This window comes from Gopherus evgoodei, chromosome 2, assembly GCF_007399415.2.
Source record: "Gopherus evgoodei ecotype Sinaloan lineage chromosome 2, rGopEvg1_v1.p, whole genome shotgun sequence".
NCBI classification, from domain to species: domain Eukaryota; kingdom Metazoa; phylum Chordata; order Testudines; family Testudinidae; genus Gopherus; species Gopherus evgoodei.
This window is the reverse complement of record NC_044323.1, coordinates 60,542,577-60,559,173: the sequence shown is the minus strand read 5'-3', so window position 1 is coordinate 60,559,173 and position 16,597 is coordinate 60,542,577. Positions and strand designations below refer to the sequence as shown.

The 16,597-nt window shown below is 45.4% G+C and overlaps 1 protein-coding gene across 9 annotated transcripts in view; it reads left to right on the top strand.

The window, feature by feature from the left end:
• Window positions 1-16,597, top strand: part of FAM126A (family with sequence similarity 126 member A) — a 97,557-nt gene that overhangs the window by 30,254 nt on the left and 50,706 nt on the right. For 5 of the 9 annotated variants that reach the window (XM_030550762.1, XM_030550761.1, XM_030550756.1 and 2 more), the window contains 2 exons: window positions 8,805-8,893; window positions 12,570-12,671. In XM_030550762.1, coding sequence (XP_030406622.1) covers window positions 8,843-8,893; window positions 12,570-12,671 — 153 coding nt within the window. In that variant the 5' untranslated portion in view covers window positions 8,805-8,842. Of the gene's footprint in view, window positions 1-6,416; window positions 6,467-6,811; window positions 6,902-7,280; window positions 7,302-8,804; window positions 8,894-12,569; window positions 12,672-16,597 lie in introns of those variants that run through there. The other 4 variants (XM_030550759.1, XM_030550755.1, XM_030550758.1 and 1 more) reach the window with 3 other exon arrangements.

Here is a 16,597-nt window from a genome sequence, read left to right as displayed (position 1 = left end):
GCAATGGCTAAGAAACGTTTCGTGCCTTTTTTCTACGCAGACGCCATAGCATGGCAAGCATGGAGCCCGCTCAGGTTGCTGCAACAGTTAAGAGCATTGTAAACAGCACGCACATTATCCTGCAGTATATGCATCACCAGAACCTGCAAAGGCGGGCGAGGAGGCAACAACAGCGAGAGTGATGAGGACATGGACACAGACTTCTCTAAAAACACGGGCCATGGCAATTTGTCCATCCTTGTGACAATGGGGCAGGCTCATGCCATGGAACGCTGATTCTGTGCCTGGGAAACAAGCACAAACTGATGGGACCACATAGTGTTGCAGGTCTGGGATGATTCACAGTGGCTGCAAAACTTTTGCATGGGTAAGGGAACTTCCATGGAACTTTGTGATTTGCTTTCCCCTGCCCTGAAGCGCAAGAGTACCAAGATGAGAGCAGCCCTCACAGTTGAGAAGCGAGTGGTGATAGCCCTCTGGAAGCTTGCAATGCCAGACAGCTACCGGTCATTCGGGAATCAATTTGGAGTAGGCAAATCTACTGTGGGGGCTGCTGTGATCCAGCTAGCCCACGCAATCACTGATAGCTTCTGCTATCAAGGGTAGTGACTCTGGGAAATGTGCAGGCCATAGTGGATGGCTTTGCTGCAATGGGATTCCCTAACTGTGATGGTAGAGCAGCAAACCACGGCCAGTAGGAGCCGTGATCGGCCGAACCTGTGGATGGGGCAGGTAAACAAACCAGTCCACCCGCCAGGCGCTTTCCCTACACAAGGGCGGCCCAAGTTTGGGAAACACTGATCTAGAGATATGATCAGTTCTTTTCCCTCACCAATGACACCCATTGCAAATAATCCAGATTTTAACCCAAATCATGAATCAGAGAGCGTCAAAGATTGAGGGAGCCATGGAATACACACAGTTGGTGAGCTATTCAATAAAGAAACTTTTTTAACTTATTTTGAAATCAAAACAAACTTTAACTGGCCCAGTCTCCCTTGATACCAATACTTTCAAGTCAGGCACTGTTTCTCAACTTTCTAGAAAGCTTTCTGTACAAAAGAGGTTAACTTTCAAATAAAAGCAATGGCATCTGGTCAATTAGCAAACAAAATTATAACTAATTTATCGATCTTTACAGACAGCTTTCCTAACTAAACAGTGTCCGTATATGACATGCTGGAAAAAGGATGTGGATAGACAAATTATCCCAAAGGAGTGGGGTTTGATCTGCAAAAGAGGACTGGCAACCTCAGTCTGTAACACAATAAAAGAAAATTTCTTTAAGATACTGTTTCAGTGGTATCTCTCACACCAGTCAGGTGTGATTACAGAATGTGATAACAAATTGCTTGAAGTATCTCAAAGAATAGAAATATGCTGGAAAACATATGGGCTCCAGATTGCTAAACTTCTGCAGATCCAGTGGTACAAGTTCCCTTATATGAAGAAAGGGTTAAGAGTACTTTTAGATGAGTCATATGGGGATGTGGTTGGCAGCTCTAGACATATTTCAGCTAACGGGAGAGCTAGTACCTGCAAAATGGAGACAGTTTTTAACCACAGCTCTCATAAGCTCTCTCATAAGAGCACTGGCTCACTAGAGACCAGCTTTATGGAGCAAGTTACTTTGAGTCCACATGCCTTGGAATGAAAATCAAAGAGGCAGAGACCAATGAAGTGTCCCTTCAGCTGGCAACTTCAGCACTGTGTAGTGATCTCTTAATGGTGTTAAAAATAAAGTGTTTAGCTAGAGTTTTGTTGTTTACTTTTGACATTTACTTACATCATTCCTTAGAAGGACTGGGCAACATACACAGCTTTGATCAATATTCGTAAACAGATTAGTTGGCCCTCCCTCCCCCCTTATTTTTGTTTGAAGGAACAAGCATAAAGAAACTTTTTTTGTTAAATTGGCGCGTGTGTATATATAGAGTGAAGCATACGGAAGCTAATGAACCACAAAAAACAAACAATGTTTGAAGCATTAAAATAGCAGTTTCCTTTTACAGCCTGGTATGTGCAATATTCAAACATTTTCACTGCATTGTACATCTTAAAAACTACAAGATTCATTGCAACTGGAATGGCTCAGCACATTTGGAATGGAGTAAGACCTCTGAGATAGAAGAAGTTCTGTGGGATATGATCAGGCTAAGTGGAATTGTAGGTAGCCAGCTCTAACTGAGCTTGTAGCCACTGATATCATGGTCTCACTTATGGAAAAAGAAAAAGCAGCAAAGACAGGGTGATAAAAGGTAAAGTGAGAATATATTTACAAAGGGATTTTGAGGGCAAATACTGCATTATTATTCAAATCAATTATTGTAATATTTTTACTCCCATTGGGGCATGGAGGGCCAGATTCTCCCTGCATTAGGGCAGTTTTGTGCTGCTCTAACAATGCAAGACTGGCTTACTAGCCAAACAAGTATCACATCAGCATTAGGGGAGTCTTCAGATGGTGGAGAAGCCCCTATGTGGGTCAATTGCTTTCCCTGTTGTGACGGGTTGAGTCACAGAGATCCCCTTGGGACTGCCACCTGATGTGCTGAGACTACCTCTGAGCCTGTTTTCCCTGGCAGCTTGGGACTTCAGAACCCTGCCTTGAGCCAGACACGGCAGTCTGCTCCAACACAGACCCAGAGTCTGAACCATGTCCCCCAGAAACTGCAGACTTAACTGAAAATGGCTTAGAAAGTGCTCCTGTTTCTAGCACCCAGATACCCAGTTCCCAATGGGATCCAAACCCCAAATGAATCCATTTTACTCTGTATAAAGCTTATACAGGATATACTCATAAATTGTCTGCCCTCTGTAACACTGAGAGAGAGAGATGCACAGCTGTTTGCTGCACCAGGAATTAATTACTTACTGTGGGTCGATTAATAAGCAAAAATGATTTTGTTAAATATAAAAAGTAGGATTTAAGTGGTTCCAAGTAATAACAGACAGAACAAAGTAAGTTACCAAGCAAAACAAAGCACACAAGTCTAAGCCTAATACAATAGGAAACTGAATACAGATAAAATGTTACCCTCAGACATGTTCTAATATCCTTCTTGTGCAGTCTAGACTCCTTCCTAGTCTGGCCCAATCCTTTCCCTTAGTACAGTTCTTGTTAGCTCAGGTGGTAGCTAGGGGATTTCTCATAACTGCTGCCCCTTCATTCTGTTCCACCCCCTTTTATTGGCACAAGGCTGGAATCTTTTATTTCTCTGGGTCCCCACCCCTCCTCCTAAATGGAAAACACCAGGTTTAAGACAGATTCCAGTACCAGGTGACATGGTCACGTGTCCTGTGAGATCCCAAACCTTCATTCTTACTGGCCTGACTCACAGGAAAGCTTGCAAGTAAACAGATCCATCTACAGCCAGTTGTCCTGGTTAATGGGAGCCATCAAAATTCCAGGCTGCCATTAATGGCCCACACTTTGCATAATTACAATAGGACCTCAGTTATATTTCATACTTCTAGTTTCAGATACAAGAATGATACATTTATACAAATAGGATGACCACACTCATTAGATTATAAACTTTGTAATGATACCTTACAAGAGACCTTTTGCATGAAGCATATTCCAGTTATATTATATTCACACTCCTTAGCATATCTTCATGAAATCATATGGAGTGCAACATCACACCTGTCCTTGCAATTGGCATAACTGGGTTGGCTCATTGGGGTTGTTGACAGCCATCAAAAATTAGAAGGGTCTGCGGACTGGAAGAGTGACCCCAGGATTTGGGGCAGTGCAAGGCTGGCTGAAAGCTGCTCCTCAGCTGTGAAAATGTGCTGCTTGATGGGAGTCAAGGATCAGGATGAAAAATGTAAGAATTACAACTGCATATAATGTTCAATAATAGAAGTCGCAAAGAATTTTGAAGAGTTGGTGTGGTTCTTGTTTTTCTTCTAGTAAACTTAAACAGACCTTGCCAGAACAATAGTTGCAAAACCTGCTGACACATACTACAATCAGAGGTGGATTAATATTTACTGGGGCTATGGGCACAAAACATTTGGATCCCCCACACACTGGGGGCCTAGGAACACCAGAGTCGGGGGTGGAGGTGGCATGGCCGCCCACTTTTTAACTTGGGTGCGGTAGCCTCGGGCAGATATATAATGGTGGCAGCATGAGCATAATTTGAGGGTGAGGCAGAGGCATTGCCTCCCCGTCACACACACACCCGCAAACTGCAGGCCTCTGGCTAGAGGTGACAGGAGGAGCAGTGCTGCACAGGATTGCTGACTCAGGCACAAAGCCTAGGCAGTGGTGGGGGCAGCCTGTGACTGGGAGCAGGAGGGACTAGCGGGGGCAGCCTAGCAGCAATGGGACCCAGTGGGGGCAGCAGGAGCTGGGCGAGACACTGAGCAAGCCTGGGCAGAGTGTGGTGGGTGCTGAGGCTGGGCCAATAGCAACTGGAGCTTTGCCGGAGCTCCTCACTGCCCAGCTCCTCACTGCCTGCACTGGCTCCCAGCCAGGGTAGGGCCTCTTCTCCCTGCAGAGTATATCTGCAGGTCCCAGGGAGGGGGCAGGAGGCTGGATCAGAGCCCCTGCCCCTGGGTCCCACTGGCAGTGACCTGTACTGGAGGGTGGGGACACAGGCTGGGGGCTCCTCTTTCACCCTTCCCCGGCTTCCTGGGTGGCCTTACCATTGCCCAGCTCCAGCTTCTGTCCTGGCTAGGGGGCAAGGCCCTGAGAGGAAGAAGAGGAGCGTGGGTAGAGCCACAGTTCTGGCACTGGTGACCCCCCCCCCACTTCTATTCAAAAGTTCTGGTGCTCCTTAGTGGTGCTCCCAAGTTGGCATGGGCCCCATGGGCCTGTGCATCAATCCACCTCTAATTACAATGACCAACATCCCCCTCAACACACTTTTCAAGATCCAAGGGTTGTACACATGCCTCATTCAGTGCACTAAATACCCCAATAGCAACTACATGGGTGAAACCAGATAGTCGCTACGCTCTTGAATTAACTTACACAGAAAAATGATGAGACAAAAACACTACATCACCTGTGGGTGAACACTTTTCACAAAGTGATTACTCTATATCTGACTTACCAGTCCTCATCCTCAAAGGAAACCTACTCAACACTTCCAAAAGATGAGGATGGGAAATTTAAATTCATAACTTTGCTAGACACTAAATCATGGACTGAGCAGAGACACTGGATTTATGACTTATTACGACAATCAGTAACCCACTAACAACCTCTGTCCCCAGCTGCTCCCCCCCCCTTTTCTCCCTATGACTGAAGGGGTTTTAAAAGGTCACTTCACCTTGAATGATCCCTTGAAATATGTGTTAATTACTTATGCCAAACAATCTGTTCCACCATGTATTTAGCTGTGACATTCTGAGGTAAATTTCCCAGGCCTGAGGAAGAGTTCTGTGTAAGCTCAAAAGTGTGTGTCTGTCACCAAGCTGGTCCAATAAAAGATATTACCTCACCCACCTTATCTCTTTAACTAAAATAGATCTGGCACAAAGAAATGCCTCTCCTCCCTAACCCCCACCTCCACACACTCTCATTGAATGGATTCTAATCAGAGTGAGGTTTGACTTTTGAAGCATTAACTGAGCAGAGCACGTAGCTTATATTGAATTCTCAAGACAGTTCTCAAACTTCTTTCTCTTGGAAGGCTACGTTAATAAGTTACAGGACTTCCAGACTCCTGTAGCTCCTGAATATTGATAACAATATCAATATCAAGTATGCTGACCTTGAAAGCATCCTTTTCTTCTCAAATGCTTTCTAGTGCTCTGCCATATTATTCAAAATATACCTACCGTTCTGAATAATTGCTTTTAAGCCAACTTTCATAGTTAAGAATTTGCTCAGTTTGATAAATTACTCTTTTAATGTAGTACATAATTTCTTATCCACTTAATATTTCTTTTGCTTATAAGGCATGTAGAACTTCAAGTATTTACTATAGCTCATATCCTGCAGTTGTATCCATGTGATTGTAGCCACAGAGGAAATAGACATGTAAATTTACCAGACTTTCAATAAATGACTTTCAATAAACATTTTAAAAGAACATTGTAATTTAGGCCCAAGCTTTGAGTTATTTATTGTTAGCTAGTGAAGTTTATACATCCAACAGAGAGCTTTGTAAGAGGAAATTCACACTCTGTATCTCCTGGAAACTTCAGATGATTTGGCCTGTTAATAACTAGAACCTGTTGATCTTCCCTTCAGGGCAACCTGAACCTGTGTGCTGGATCTGTGCACCCATCAGTGAGTTCTGCCTTAGCTTACCACTCTACCACATTCTGTCAGCTATCTTTAGTAGCACAGCAGACTGTCTACATAGCTAGCATCTGTAGGGAAAAAGTTTTTCTCCTCTCAGGTGTTTCATGTGGGCCAGAGCAGCCCGGAGTCTCCTCAAAGAGAAAACTCCATTTCTGCAGCTACTAACACTCTGCTCCTTCAAAGCCTTGGAATCCTGAGGTAATGCCCTTTCAGAATGTTGTAATCTGATGTGGATTTAGAAGATTATTGCTGTCATTACCTAACAGCCTCTTCTTCTGAGTCAGGGCAAATTGGATTCTCTCCCAAATTCTTTGTGCCGCCCTTAATGGGGGTCAGAAATCTTCTCCTAAGGGAAATTGCCCTGTAATTAATGGGAAACATTGTCTATTCATATGTCATTTGGCATATCACTTCCTATAGTGTTGTCCAAGGTTATGTAACTTTGATTGTCCTCTTTTTCCATCTGGGCTTTTACGTTTATCTTTCTTTAATTGAATGCCCTTCTGATGAATATGTCTTCTAAAAATATTTCTCTTTCTGTAGAGTCCAATAACTGCATCAGCATTTTATTAATTTACTGAGCAAATCCTTGGTATTGTCCATCTTGGAGGTCATTTTGAGATACATAATCTGGTAATTCTCCCATTGTTCTAATTCCTAAAATTCTAAGTTTTAATCCTTTTTTCTCTCTCTCAGGTGGTCTCCTTAAAATAATTGTTGTCCATACTACTCTATTGGTGTTATGCATATATAGATTTAATGAGAAATGTAGCACTCCATAGCTCTTCATCCTTGGTGATAACGTGAGATTCTTAAGACTCCAAAGCACTTAGTAATAGCATTGAAACACTGCTTCACAAAACTCTCCATATGGTTGAATTCAATGCATCTTGTATTCAACAATGATACTGACACGTGGACAACAAAAATGTACATAAACTGTCAGGGGGTAACAGAGAACATGAATATGAGCAACGAGGTCTTCAGGATCTTTTCATCATGGAGAAGTAGGACCAGTCTATCGGGAAAAAAGGTACTCGGCTCAAGGCATATATCAGCAGGTTCAGTTGTTATGTGCAGGCAGCAGACAAATGGGATGATCATCTCTCCACCAGATGACTTTTTCGCTAAATTTGTAGTTTAGAACTGGAAAGTAAAGTATCTCACTCTCAACAATAGCATTCCTGACTGTGGAAAACAGATCACTGTACTAATGTGTGATTATTTAGTTTCCTTTATTTTCTAAAATAGTTCAGAAAATAAGACTAGACAGAACATCTGTAATACTGTCATGCCATATTGGCTTCACAGACAACTATTTTCTAGGATTAAAAATGGCAGACTGAAAGGCCTAGAGGTTCTCAGTTTTTCAACAATCTCCTTTATTCCTGATGACTTTCTTAGTCACTGATTTGGATTTACAGCCTGAAACTAGTCTGAACCTCCAACAACATGAATGCTCTTAGAAATTCAACTAATTCCTATCTGTCTTATAAAAAGCAACAAAGAGTCTGGTGGCGCCTTATAGACTAACAGATGTATTGGAGCATAAGCTTTCGTGAGTGACTAACATGACTACCCCTCTGATATCTGTCTTATGTACTCTGATTATAATGGTTTCTAAGGTTTTAGGAAACTTGTTCACGTTGTTATGCAGGCCTTTGCCAAAATTGGCTTCAAATATCTATCAAATCTTCATTTTTCTCATGGGTGACCTCCATTAGGGTAAGTCTTAGTTACCTAAAGATAATGGTTTTATGTCCTTTGGGTTATTAATTTAAGAGATCTGGTACCAGCCTTCTCACGTATATTTATTTGCACATAGTTGTGCAAATAGAATGTGCTTCTACAGATCTTTGCAAAACCTTTTTTGTTTTCTCAGCCCAGATCCTGTAGAAAGAGCCTCGCTGAATAAAATTTCTTTGTGCTATAGTTATCACCTTGAAGAGTAAATTAATTTGGACCTCTGTCAACCAGACAACCTTGAAAAGATTATTCTTAGTGTAGGTCCTGACTTTGAACAAATCCAAAACAAGAATAATGTACAAATTTAAACCAATCTCCCCTTCTTTTTTTTTCCCTGTAAACCTAAATGTTGTTAGGAAAATAGCTTTATACTTTAAAGTTTTAAAGTTTCATTTCATATCTATTTACAGTAGTCCAAAGAATGGAGTATATAATCTTCAAGCAATAAATATCTGATTTAAATCTGAAATCCATTTTTAATGATTTTTATCGACCATGGTCATTACTCATTAAACTTCCCGTCTCAGTGCATAATCTTTTGGAATCCAGTAAACTGGTGCTGGTGAATATTCCCATTTTGTGTCCAGCAGTTGGCATCTGTGAGGCAGAGTAAAAAATATTGGGGCTGATGTTGACATATGGTAGGTTAGTGAGCTAAAAAAGTGAGATAACAGATTAACACTTCTATAATTGTGGTAGCTGAGTAAATGTTCAATAATGCAATAACAACTTAATGATTTATGCTATGCCTAAATTGTCACTTTTTAACAAGCATTTGTCTCTTCTTCAGGTATTTAAGGTTGAAGGTTTCAGATCAGATGTGGAAAGATGTTGGCTGTGGACACAGGAGTTGTGGAGGAGTGGTTATCAGAGTTCAAGGTAATATATTGTGTGATAATTAGAAATAAACTTAGTTTTTAAGCATTGTATTATTCAGTAGTAATAGTACCTGATAAGCTCTTGCTTGCTGCTGAAATGGGTGCTATAGAAAACCCCAAGATAAATTTAAGACAGTTGAATTTCAGTCTGTATGACTTGAATTTCCTTTCTTGCCATATTCAGGACTGTATGCTATGTTTGGCACATGACAGCCCAATGAAATTCATGCTTGGATAAAGGAATAAACTTTCAAAGCAGTAAGATAAAATAGATGAAATCTGATTAAAAACAAATCCTTTAAATGTTAGTGTACCAACTAAATACTCTTAGCTGAAGAGCTTTAGGCTTTCGTGTTACACCAAAATGGTATATTTTTTATCAAGTTCTTACCATACCTGGCATTTTATTTTAATTTACCCATCTTCTTGAGTGTACCAACAGCACTTACTGTTTGAAATGTAAAGTAACTCCCAAAGATTGACTTAAGGTTTTAGCTATAGATTTTAATGCTGTGTGTTAGCAAGATAACCTTACTTACTTAACAAGTATTATCCTCTTCTCATATTTGTGGTCTTATTCTGGGGTGACGTTCAGGTTTTTCTTTTTGTTTTTGTTTTTTTGCTCAAATCACTGATTTAGAGGCAGCTGCTAACTTCTCTCCATCCCTTTGCTGTTTCCCGCTCTACCTGTTGGCACACTGCAGTGTCTTGTGTCAGACCCAGTGCTGTATTTGAGGGGAGCAGCAATTTCCTCTTGTGCTGTTTTTCTGAAAGTTTCTTCCCTACATATATTTTCACTGTCCCTACCTGACCTTACTATGGAGAATATGCCTTTGAAGGGAACAATGGCAGCCATGGGATTCCCTTAAAACCAACTATTTCCTCATCAGCTTTGCCTCCAGCGGTTGTAAAAGCAGCCTCAATGACTAACCAAAGAGCTGCCATTTTAGCACTCCCATCTGAGAGCACCACATGCAGACCGTTGTTCAGCCGGTACTCCAGCAAATGGGTAAGCTGTGTGCGCACATCAGGGATGGTTTACACTGGGGGGGGGTATCGCTCTAAGATACGCAACTTCAGCTAGTCCTCATCACGCGGGATCGACGTCCGCGGCTCCCCCGTCGACTCCACTACCGCCACTCGCTCCGGTGGAGTTCCGGAGTCGACGGGAGCGTTTTCGGGGATCGATATATCGCGTCTAGATAAGACGCGATATATCGATCCCCAAAAAATCGATCGCTACCCGCCAGTACGGCGGGTAGTCTGGACGTACCTTCTGGGAAGACATCAGAATTCCTGTAGTCAGAACTTCAGGGCAAACCCCTTGTAACATGCCACCAGGCTGTAAAGTATTGCTGTTAAGTTTCAGGTAGTAAACAGATGCAGGGAACACATGATAAATTGAAAATAGTAAATGAGTCCAATTATTCTGATGAGGTGGTGCAACATGACCCAGGACCAATGTCACAGTTACACCTCTACCTCGATATAACGTGACCCTATATCACACAAATTTGGATTTAACGCGGTAAAGCAGTGCTCCGGGGAGCCGGGCTGTGCACTCAGGTGGATCAAAGCAAGTTGGATATAACGCAGTTTCACCTATAACGTGGTAAAATTTTTTGGCTCCTGAGAACAGCATTATATTGAGGTAGAGGTGTACCACAAAAGCTGCAGCTTCAGTGGGGTAACTAAATGGCATCACCATGCTAAGAGGTACTCTGACTTGCTTTCAGGACCCTAGTCTCATGGAGAGCCCAAAGAAAGGGGATCAGGAAATAGTTGTTGACATTTTTATGGTGACCTTTGTTATACAAATCTATCAAAACCAAAACCCTACAGTTGGCATCTACTTATCTTTTCAGAGTAGACCAAATCTGATCTTCTGGTCTGGGTGAAGTAATGGCCTGGAGACGCACTCTTCCAGATGTAGTCCAGAAAATTCACAACTATTCCCACCACCTGCCATGAGACTATGTATATATTATGTATTATGGAGAAAATGCAAGTCCCTCAGTTGTCCTGAATATATGCATATTTCTAGTGGGGAGTTGAACCCTGCTATGTACTTACTGTTCAGAAATATCATGTTTTACTGCACTATGGAGCAACGTAGATTAGTATTCAGGCCTCATTTCACTGAGATTTTGTATCCAACAAATCCAAGGCATTAAATACACAACATCCTTGATTGTTAACTGCTACTTTCTAGTAATTCCTAGAATAATGCCTCAAACCAAGATAGTTGTTGCAATTTTCCATTGAAAGGAGAAGTGGAGGGAAGAAACTAGGTTTGAAGACTTATTTTTATGGGTGGTGTAGATTCACTTGATTTGGACACATCACTTCTGGAGAATTGGCGCCCTGTACATAAATGAAATATCTTGCTTGAATCTTCTCAACAGTCCATTTATCGTATAATTTGTAATATTCCAACTACAAGATCTTCACGAATCTAAAGCTAGTCTCCTAAAAGCCAAATTTAGGCACCTAAATTAGAGGCCTTATTTTTGAAAAGTACTGAGCATCAAATGTAAGGTTCTGGGAGATCCATTGCTTTTGGAAAAGCAGGCCATTCATTTAGGTGCCTAAATATGTCTTTTAGAAGAGCAGCTTTAGACTTCTATTTTTGAAAATCTTGGCTTTTCTGTATTTTTCCAGAAATGGTTTCAGATATAGATATAGTTTTGGTCTTATTTGTAATGTCTTTTTCTATAACAACACTCCTTATTTTGCAGTTTAGAGAGGCATTATTGCCTAATGGGCAGAGAAATAGACTAGGACTTGGTAGATTTGAGTTCTATTCCTGGTTCTTTCTGTTGCCTGCTGGGTAACCTTGGACAAATCACATCATTTCTGTACCTGTTTCCACATCTGTAAAATGAGGATTATGATTGCATCCTTTGTGAAGGACTTTGAGCTTTGTGGATGAAAAGCACTATATGAGAGCTAGGAATGAGGAGTTTAAGTGTAACATCTCTATCAGAAAAAGTTAGTAAACTATTGAAAACCTAATAGAGACCTTTGTAAGCTTTGCCAGTCAGAACTCTGGTTGGTGCTGAAAGAGGGTGAAATGCATGCTCAAATGACCCATATTTGGTACACCACCCCCCCCCCCCGCCGAAAAAAAGGCAGAGCACCCTGTAGCTTCCATATGGCTGTAGATATTCTGATTCTCCAGAACAGAGGACCCATAGCTGATTGCAGACAAAAAAACAAAAACAAAAAACCACACCTGATTGTATGCTTATCCCAATCTCAAAGTTGCAGTTCCTGTTGCTCTTTTAAACCGATTATTCTTTTTAGACATTGTTCAGGATGGGTAAACATGTGACGAAATTGTGGCCCTTTAGCTGTATTTTCCACCCAATTCAATTAAATTCTGTACAAAGCTGTGGAATGGTAAAATGTAACTTTTAATAACTTGCCTTCCAGCAGTTTGTCTTAAATACTGGGATTTTATTAAACTGTAAAGATTATATAGAAATGTTGTTTCTGTACATGGAACATATTGTCTCCTAAAGTAAACACCAGTGAATGGATTCTATTGCAGTTGAAAGGATGTTGTAAAAACAGAAAAGCCAGCTGACATAATAAAATGGCTTTCTTTCGATGTACAGGCAATAAAATATTGCAGTTATGATCTAAAAGAAAAAAATATTTTTGTTTGATTTCAGACCCTTCCAGAAGCTTCTATCTCTAACTATGCTACAAATTTGAAAGACAAGAGTTCTCTGGTTTCATCTTTATACAAAGTTATCCGGGAGCCACAGAGCGAGGTAGGTGCACATATCTGTAAGATTTTAGTTTGGTGTGGCAGCAGACCTCGAATGCATGGATGAAAACACGTACTTACACATGTGTGCACACACACATGCCACATTTGTGGTTCAAATACTATTTATGATACAAATAGTTATGATTAGAATCTGAGTAGGACTCTGTTCTCTCATAATAAAATGTTAAGATATGGGTATGATCCATTCTTTCTTCTTCGAGTGCTTGCTCATATCCATTCCAATTAGGTGTGCGCGCGCCGTGTGCACGTTCGTCGGAGAATTTTTACCCTAGCAACACTCGGTGGGCCAGCAGGTTGCCCCCTGGAGTGGCGCCGGTATGGCGCCTGATATATACCCCTGCTGGCCCGCCCGCTCCTCAGTTCCTTCTTACCGCCCGTGTCGGTCGTTGGAACTGTGGAGCACGGCTAGCCGTTCTCCACCTCCCTAGCGTTTCACTCTTCTGCAGTTTAGTGTATATAGTTCAGTTATTATAGCAATAGTTGTAGTTATAAAGTTAATTTAGTGTAGTTGTAAATAGTTATACTGAGGATCGGGGGTTCGCCCCTTTTTCCTCCCCGCTGTGCCGGGGCCCATGCCTGGTTCACCTGGCTTTAAGCCTTGTGCGGCCTGTCATCGGCCGATGCCAACAGGAGATCCGCATGACTCCTGCCTGAGGTGCCTAGGCAAGTCCCACCTTGTGGATAAGTGTCGGATCTGCACCACAGTCAGAGCGTGCCTCAAAACCTGACCGCCCGGCACCGTCATCCGCCGCGGCACCGAGCGTCGTCGCACCGTCGACTCTGGCCCCTCAGAGACCGTTGAGTCCGGTGCCTTTCAGCTCCCCAGTGAGGACAGGGGTCGAGCTTGTCGCGCCCTCCACGCCGGAGGCCTTCTCAGCGGCACGTGACCTCATCGCACTGACAGAGCCCGAGCTGCCCCAACCCCCGGCACCGCTGGTGCAGGTTATCCAACCGATGGGCAAGCCCGCCATGGTACGGCCGCATTCACCAGGTACTACCGGGCATCGGTCCCGCTCCAAATCGAGGGACCACTCCCAGCGTTGCCGCTCGAGATCTAGACGCCGCTCGCAGTCCCGGGACCGCTACCTGCGGCACCGGTCATACTTGCGGCACCGTTCAAGATCCCGGTCGCCGTCGTACTACTCTCGGCACCGGTTTAGATCACGGCACTGACGTTCCTACCGCAGCCGGTCCCGGCACGGCAGTGGACGGCACCGGTCGACCTCCCGGCACCGAGCTGGTAGCAGGTCCCGGTCTAGATCGCAGTACCGCCATGACTCCCGGTACCGTTCACCGGCACCGCGCAGCGACGTCGGGATGCGCAGGGGCCTGCCACAGTCATCGACGGCTCCTCCATGGCCTTCGAGGCACTCGTCCGCTTCTTCCCATGTGGACAGCGCCTCTTACGGGGGTTCGGATGTTCACGCCCGCACGGACCAGGGTCCACCTCAGTGGTCCTTTTGGACGCCCTGGGCGTACCACCAAGCCCAGGACGAATCTTCGGGACAAGCTCGCTCCAATCCATCGGAGCGTCGTGCACCAGAGGCCACAGTCGGCCCCCCCCCCTCAGGTATGGAGGAAGACCCCACGGAACCCCTGGTGCAGCAGGATGCCCGGGAAATGGAGGCCCGTCTGGACGAGGCTTCCGTGCAAGAACCACTCCTCCCTGGGGTGTCTTCATCCTCGTCCCCGGATGAGGCAGTAGCGGGCACATCTTCATTAGGGCCCCCGCCGATTGATATCCGGGCGCATCAGGACCTGCTGAGGCGAGTTGCCCAGAACATAAACCTTCCTGTAGAGGAAGTCCCGGAAGTAGAGGACCCGGTAGTAAGCATCCTCTCGGCGGAGGCACCGACCAGGGTAGCCCTCCCCTTCATTAAGTCCATCCAGGCGAAGGCGGACACCATCTGGCAGTCTCCGGCCTCCATTCCACCCACTGCCCGCGGCGTGGAAAGGAAGTATATGGTACCATCCAAGGCATATGAGTACCTCTTCATACACCCCGCTCCCTGCTCCTTGGTGGTACAATCAGTCAACAAGCGGGAACGCCATGGCCAACAGGCTCCTGCACCAAAATCCAGGGAAGCCAGACGCATGGACTTGCTGGGCTGTAAAATTTATTCTGCTGGAGGCCTTCAGCTCCGTGTGGCGAACCAGCAGGCCCTCCTGAGCCGTTACAGCCACAACACCTGGGAGGCTGTCGGCAAATTTACAGAGCTGCTCCCCCAGGACTCACGCCAGGAATTTTCATCTCTCCTGGAAGAGGGCAGGAGGGTCGCCAGGACCTCGCTACAGGTGTCCTTAGATGCCGCAGATTCAGCGGCGAGGACTCTGGCGTCGGGCGTAGCCATTCGCTGTATATCGTGGCTGCAGTCTTCCGGGCTACCGCCGGAGCTACAATACACGATCCAGGACCTGCCATTCGACGGGCAGGGCCTCTTCTCTGAAAAGACGGATCCCAGGCTACAGAGCTTGAAGGATAACCGGGTCATCATGCGTTCACTGGGAATGCACATGCCCCAGACTCAGAGAAGGCCATTCCGCCCCTACCATCAGCGCACTTACCCCTCGCCTCGCCCCGGCCAAGATTTCAACCGGAGGCGAGGCCGGCCAAACCGTAGACGGCAGTCAGGTCCTCAAAGGGGTAACACTTCCGGGTCCGAAAAGCCACCGCAGGGACCCAAGGCGAACTTTTGAAGGTGCACCCGAGAGCAGCTTACCAATCCCCCCTCTGGATCCACTTCATTTCCTCAACTGCCTCCGCCACTTCCTACCGTCATGGTCCCAGCTGACTTCGGATCGTTGGGTCCTGAGCACGGTGCAGTTTGGTTACCATCTTCAGTTTGTTTCTCCACCCCCCTCCCATCCTCCCTCCTCGTCCCTCTTCAGGGACCCCTCTCACGAGCAACTTATCGTCCAGGAGGTTCGCAAGCTCCTGTCCATTGGGGCTATAGAGGAGGTGCCAAGGGAGCTAAGGGGCAAGGGGTTTTATTCCCGGTACTTCTTAATTCCCAAGTCAAAAGGGGGCCTGCGACCCATCCTGGACCTGCGAGGCCTGAACAAATTCATCAAAAAGTTCAAGTTCCGCATGGTAACCTTAGGAACCATCATCCCTTCCCTGGATCCCGGAGATTGGTACGGTGCTCTCGACATGAAGGATGCGTACTTCCACATTGCGATCTCCCCCCAGCACAGACGGTATCTCCGCTCTGTGGTGAATCAGGACCACTACCAGTTCACGGTCCTCCCCTTTGGGCTCTCCTCGGCCCCCCGGGTATTCACCAAGTGTATGGCGGTCGTTGTGGCTGCCCTGCGATGTCGTCGTATCCATGTCTTCCCTTACCTCGACGACTGGCTCATTCGAGGCACATCGGAAGCGCAGGTGACTGGGCACATCACCATCATCACGGAGCTGTTTACGAGCCTAGGTCTGACCATCAATCCGGACAAGTCCACTCTGGTGCCTACGCGGAGCATAGAATTTATAGGGGCAGTGCTGGACTCCAACCTCGCGACGGCCAGCCTCCCCCGGCACCGATTCCAAGCCATAGTGTCCATGGTCACAAGCCTGCGGGCCTTCCCGACCACATCTGCTTGAACGTGCCTCGCTCTCCTGGGGCACATGGCCGCATGCACCTTCGTCACCAGACATGCAAGACTCCGCATGCGCCCGCTGCAGACCTGGCTCGCGTCGGTCTATCGACCAGGCAGGGATGCCATAGACACAATTGTAACAATTCCACCAAATGTTCTAGGCTCCCTAGGCTGGTGGACAACGCCCTCCCAAGTGTGTGCGGGCCTACCGTTTCACGCCTCACAGCCCTCAGTGTGCCTAACAATGGACGCATCATCGCTGGGCTGGGGTGCGCACCTGGGGACCCTGCGTACACAGGGTCTGTGGTCGCA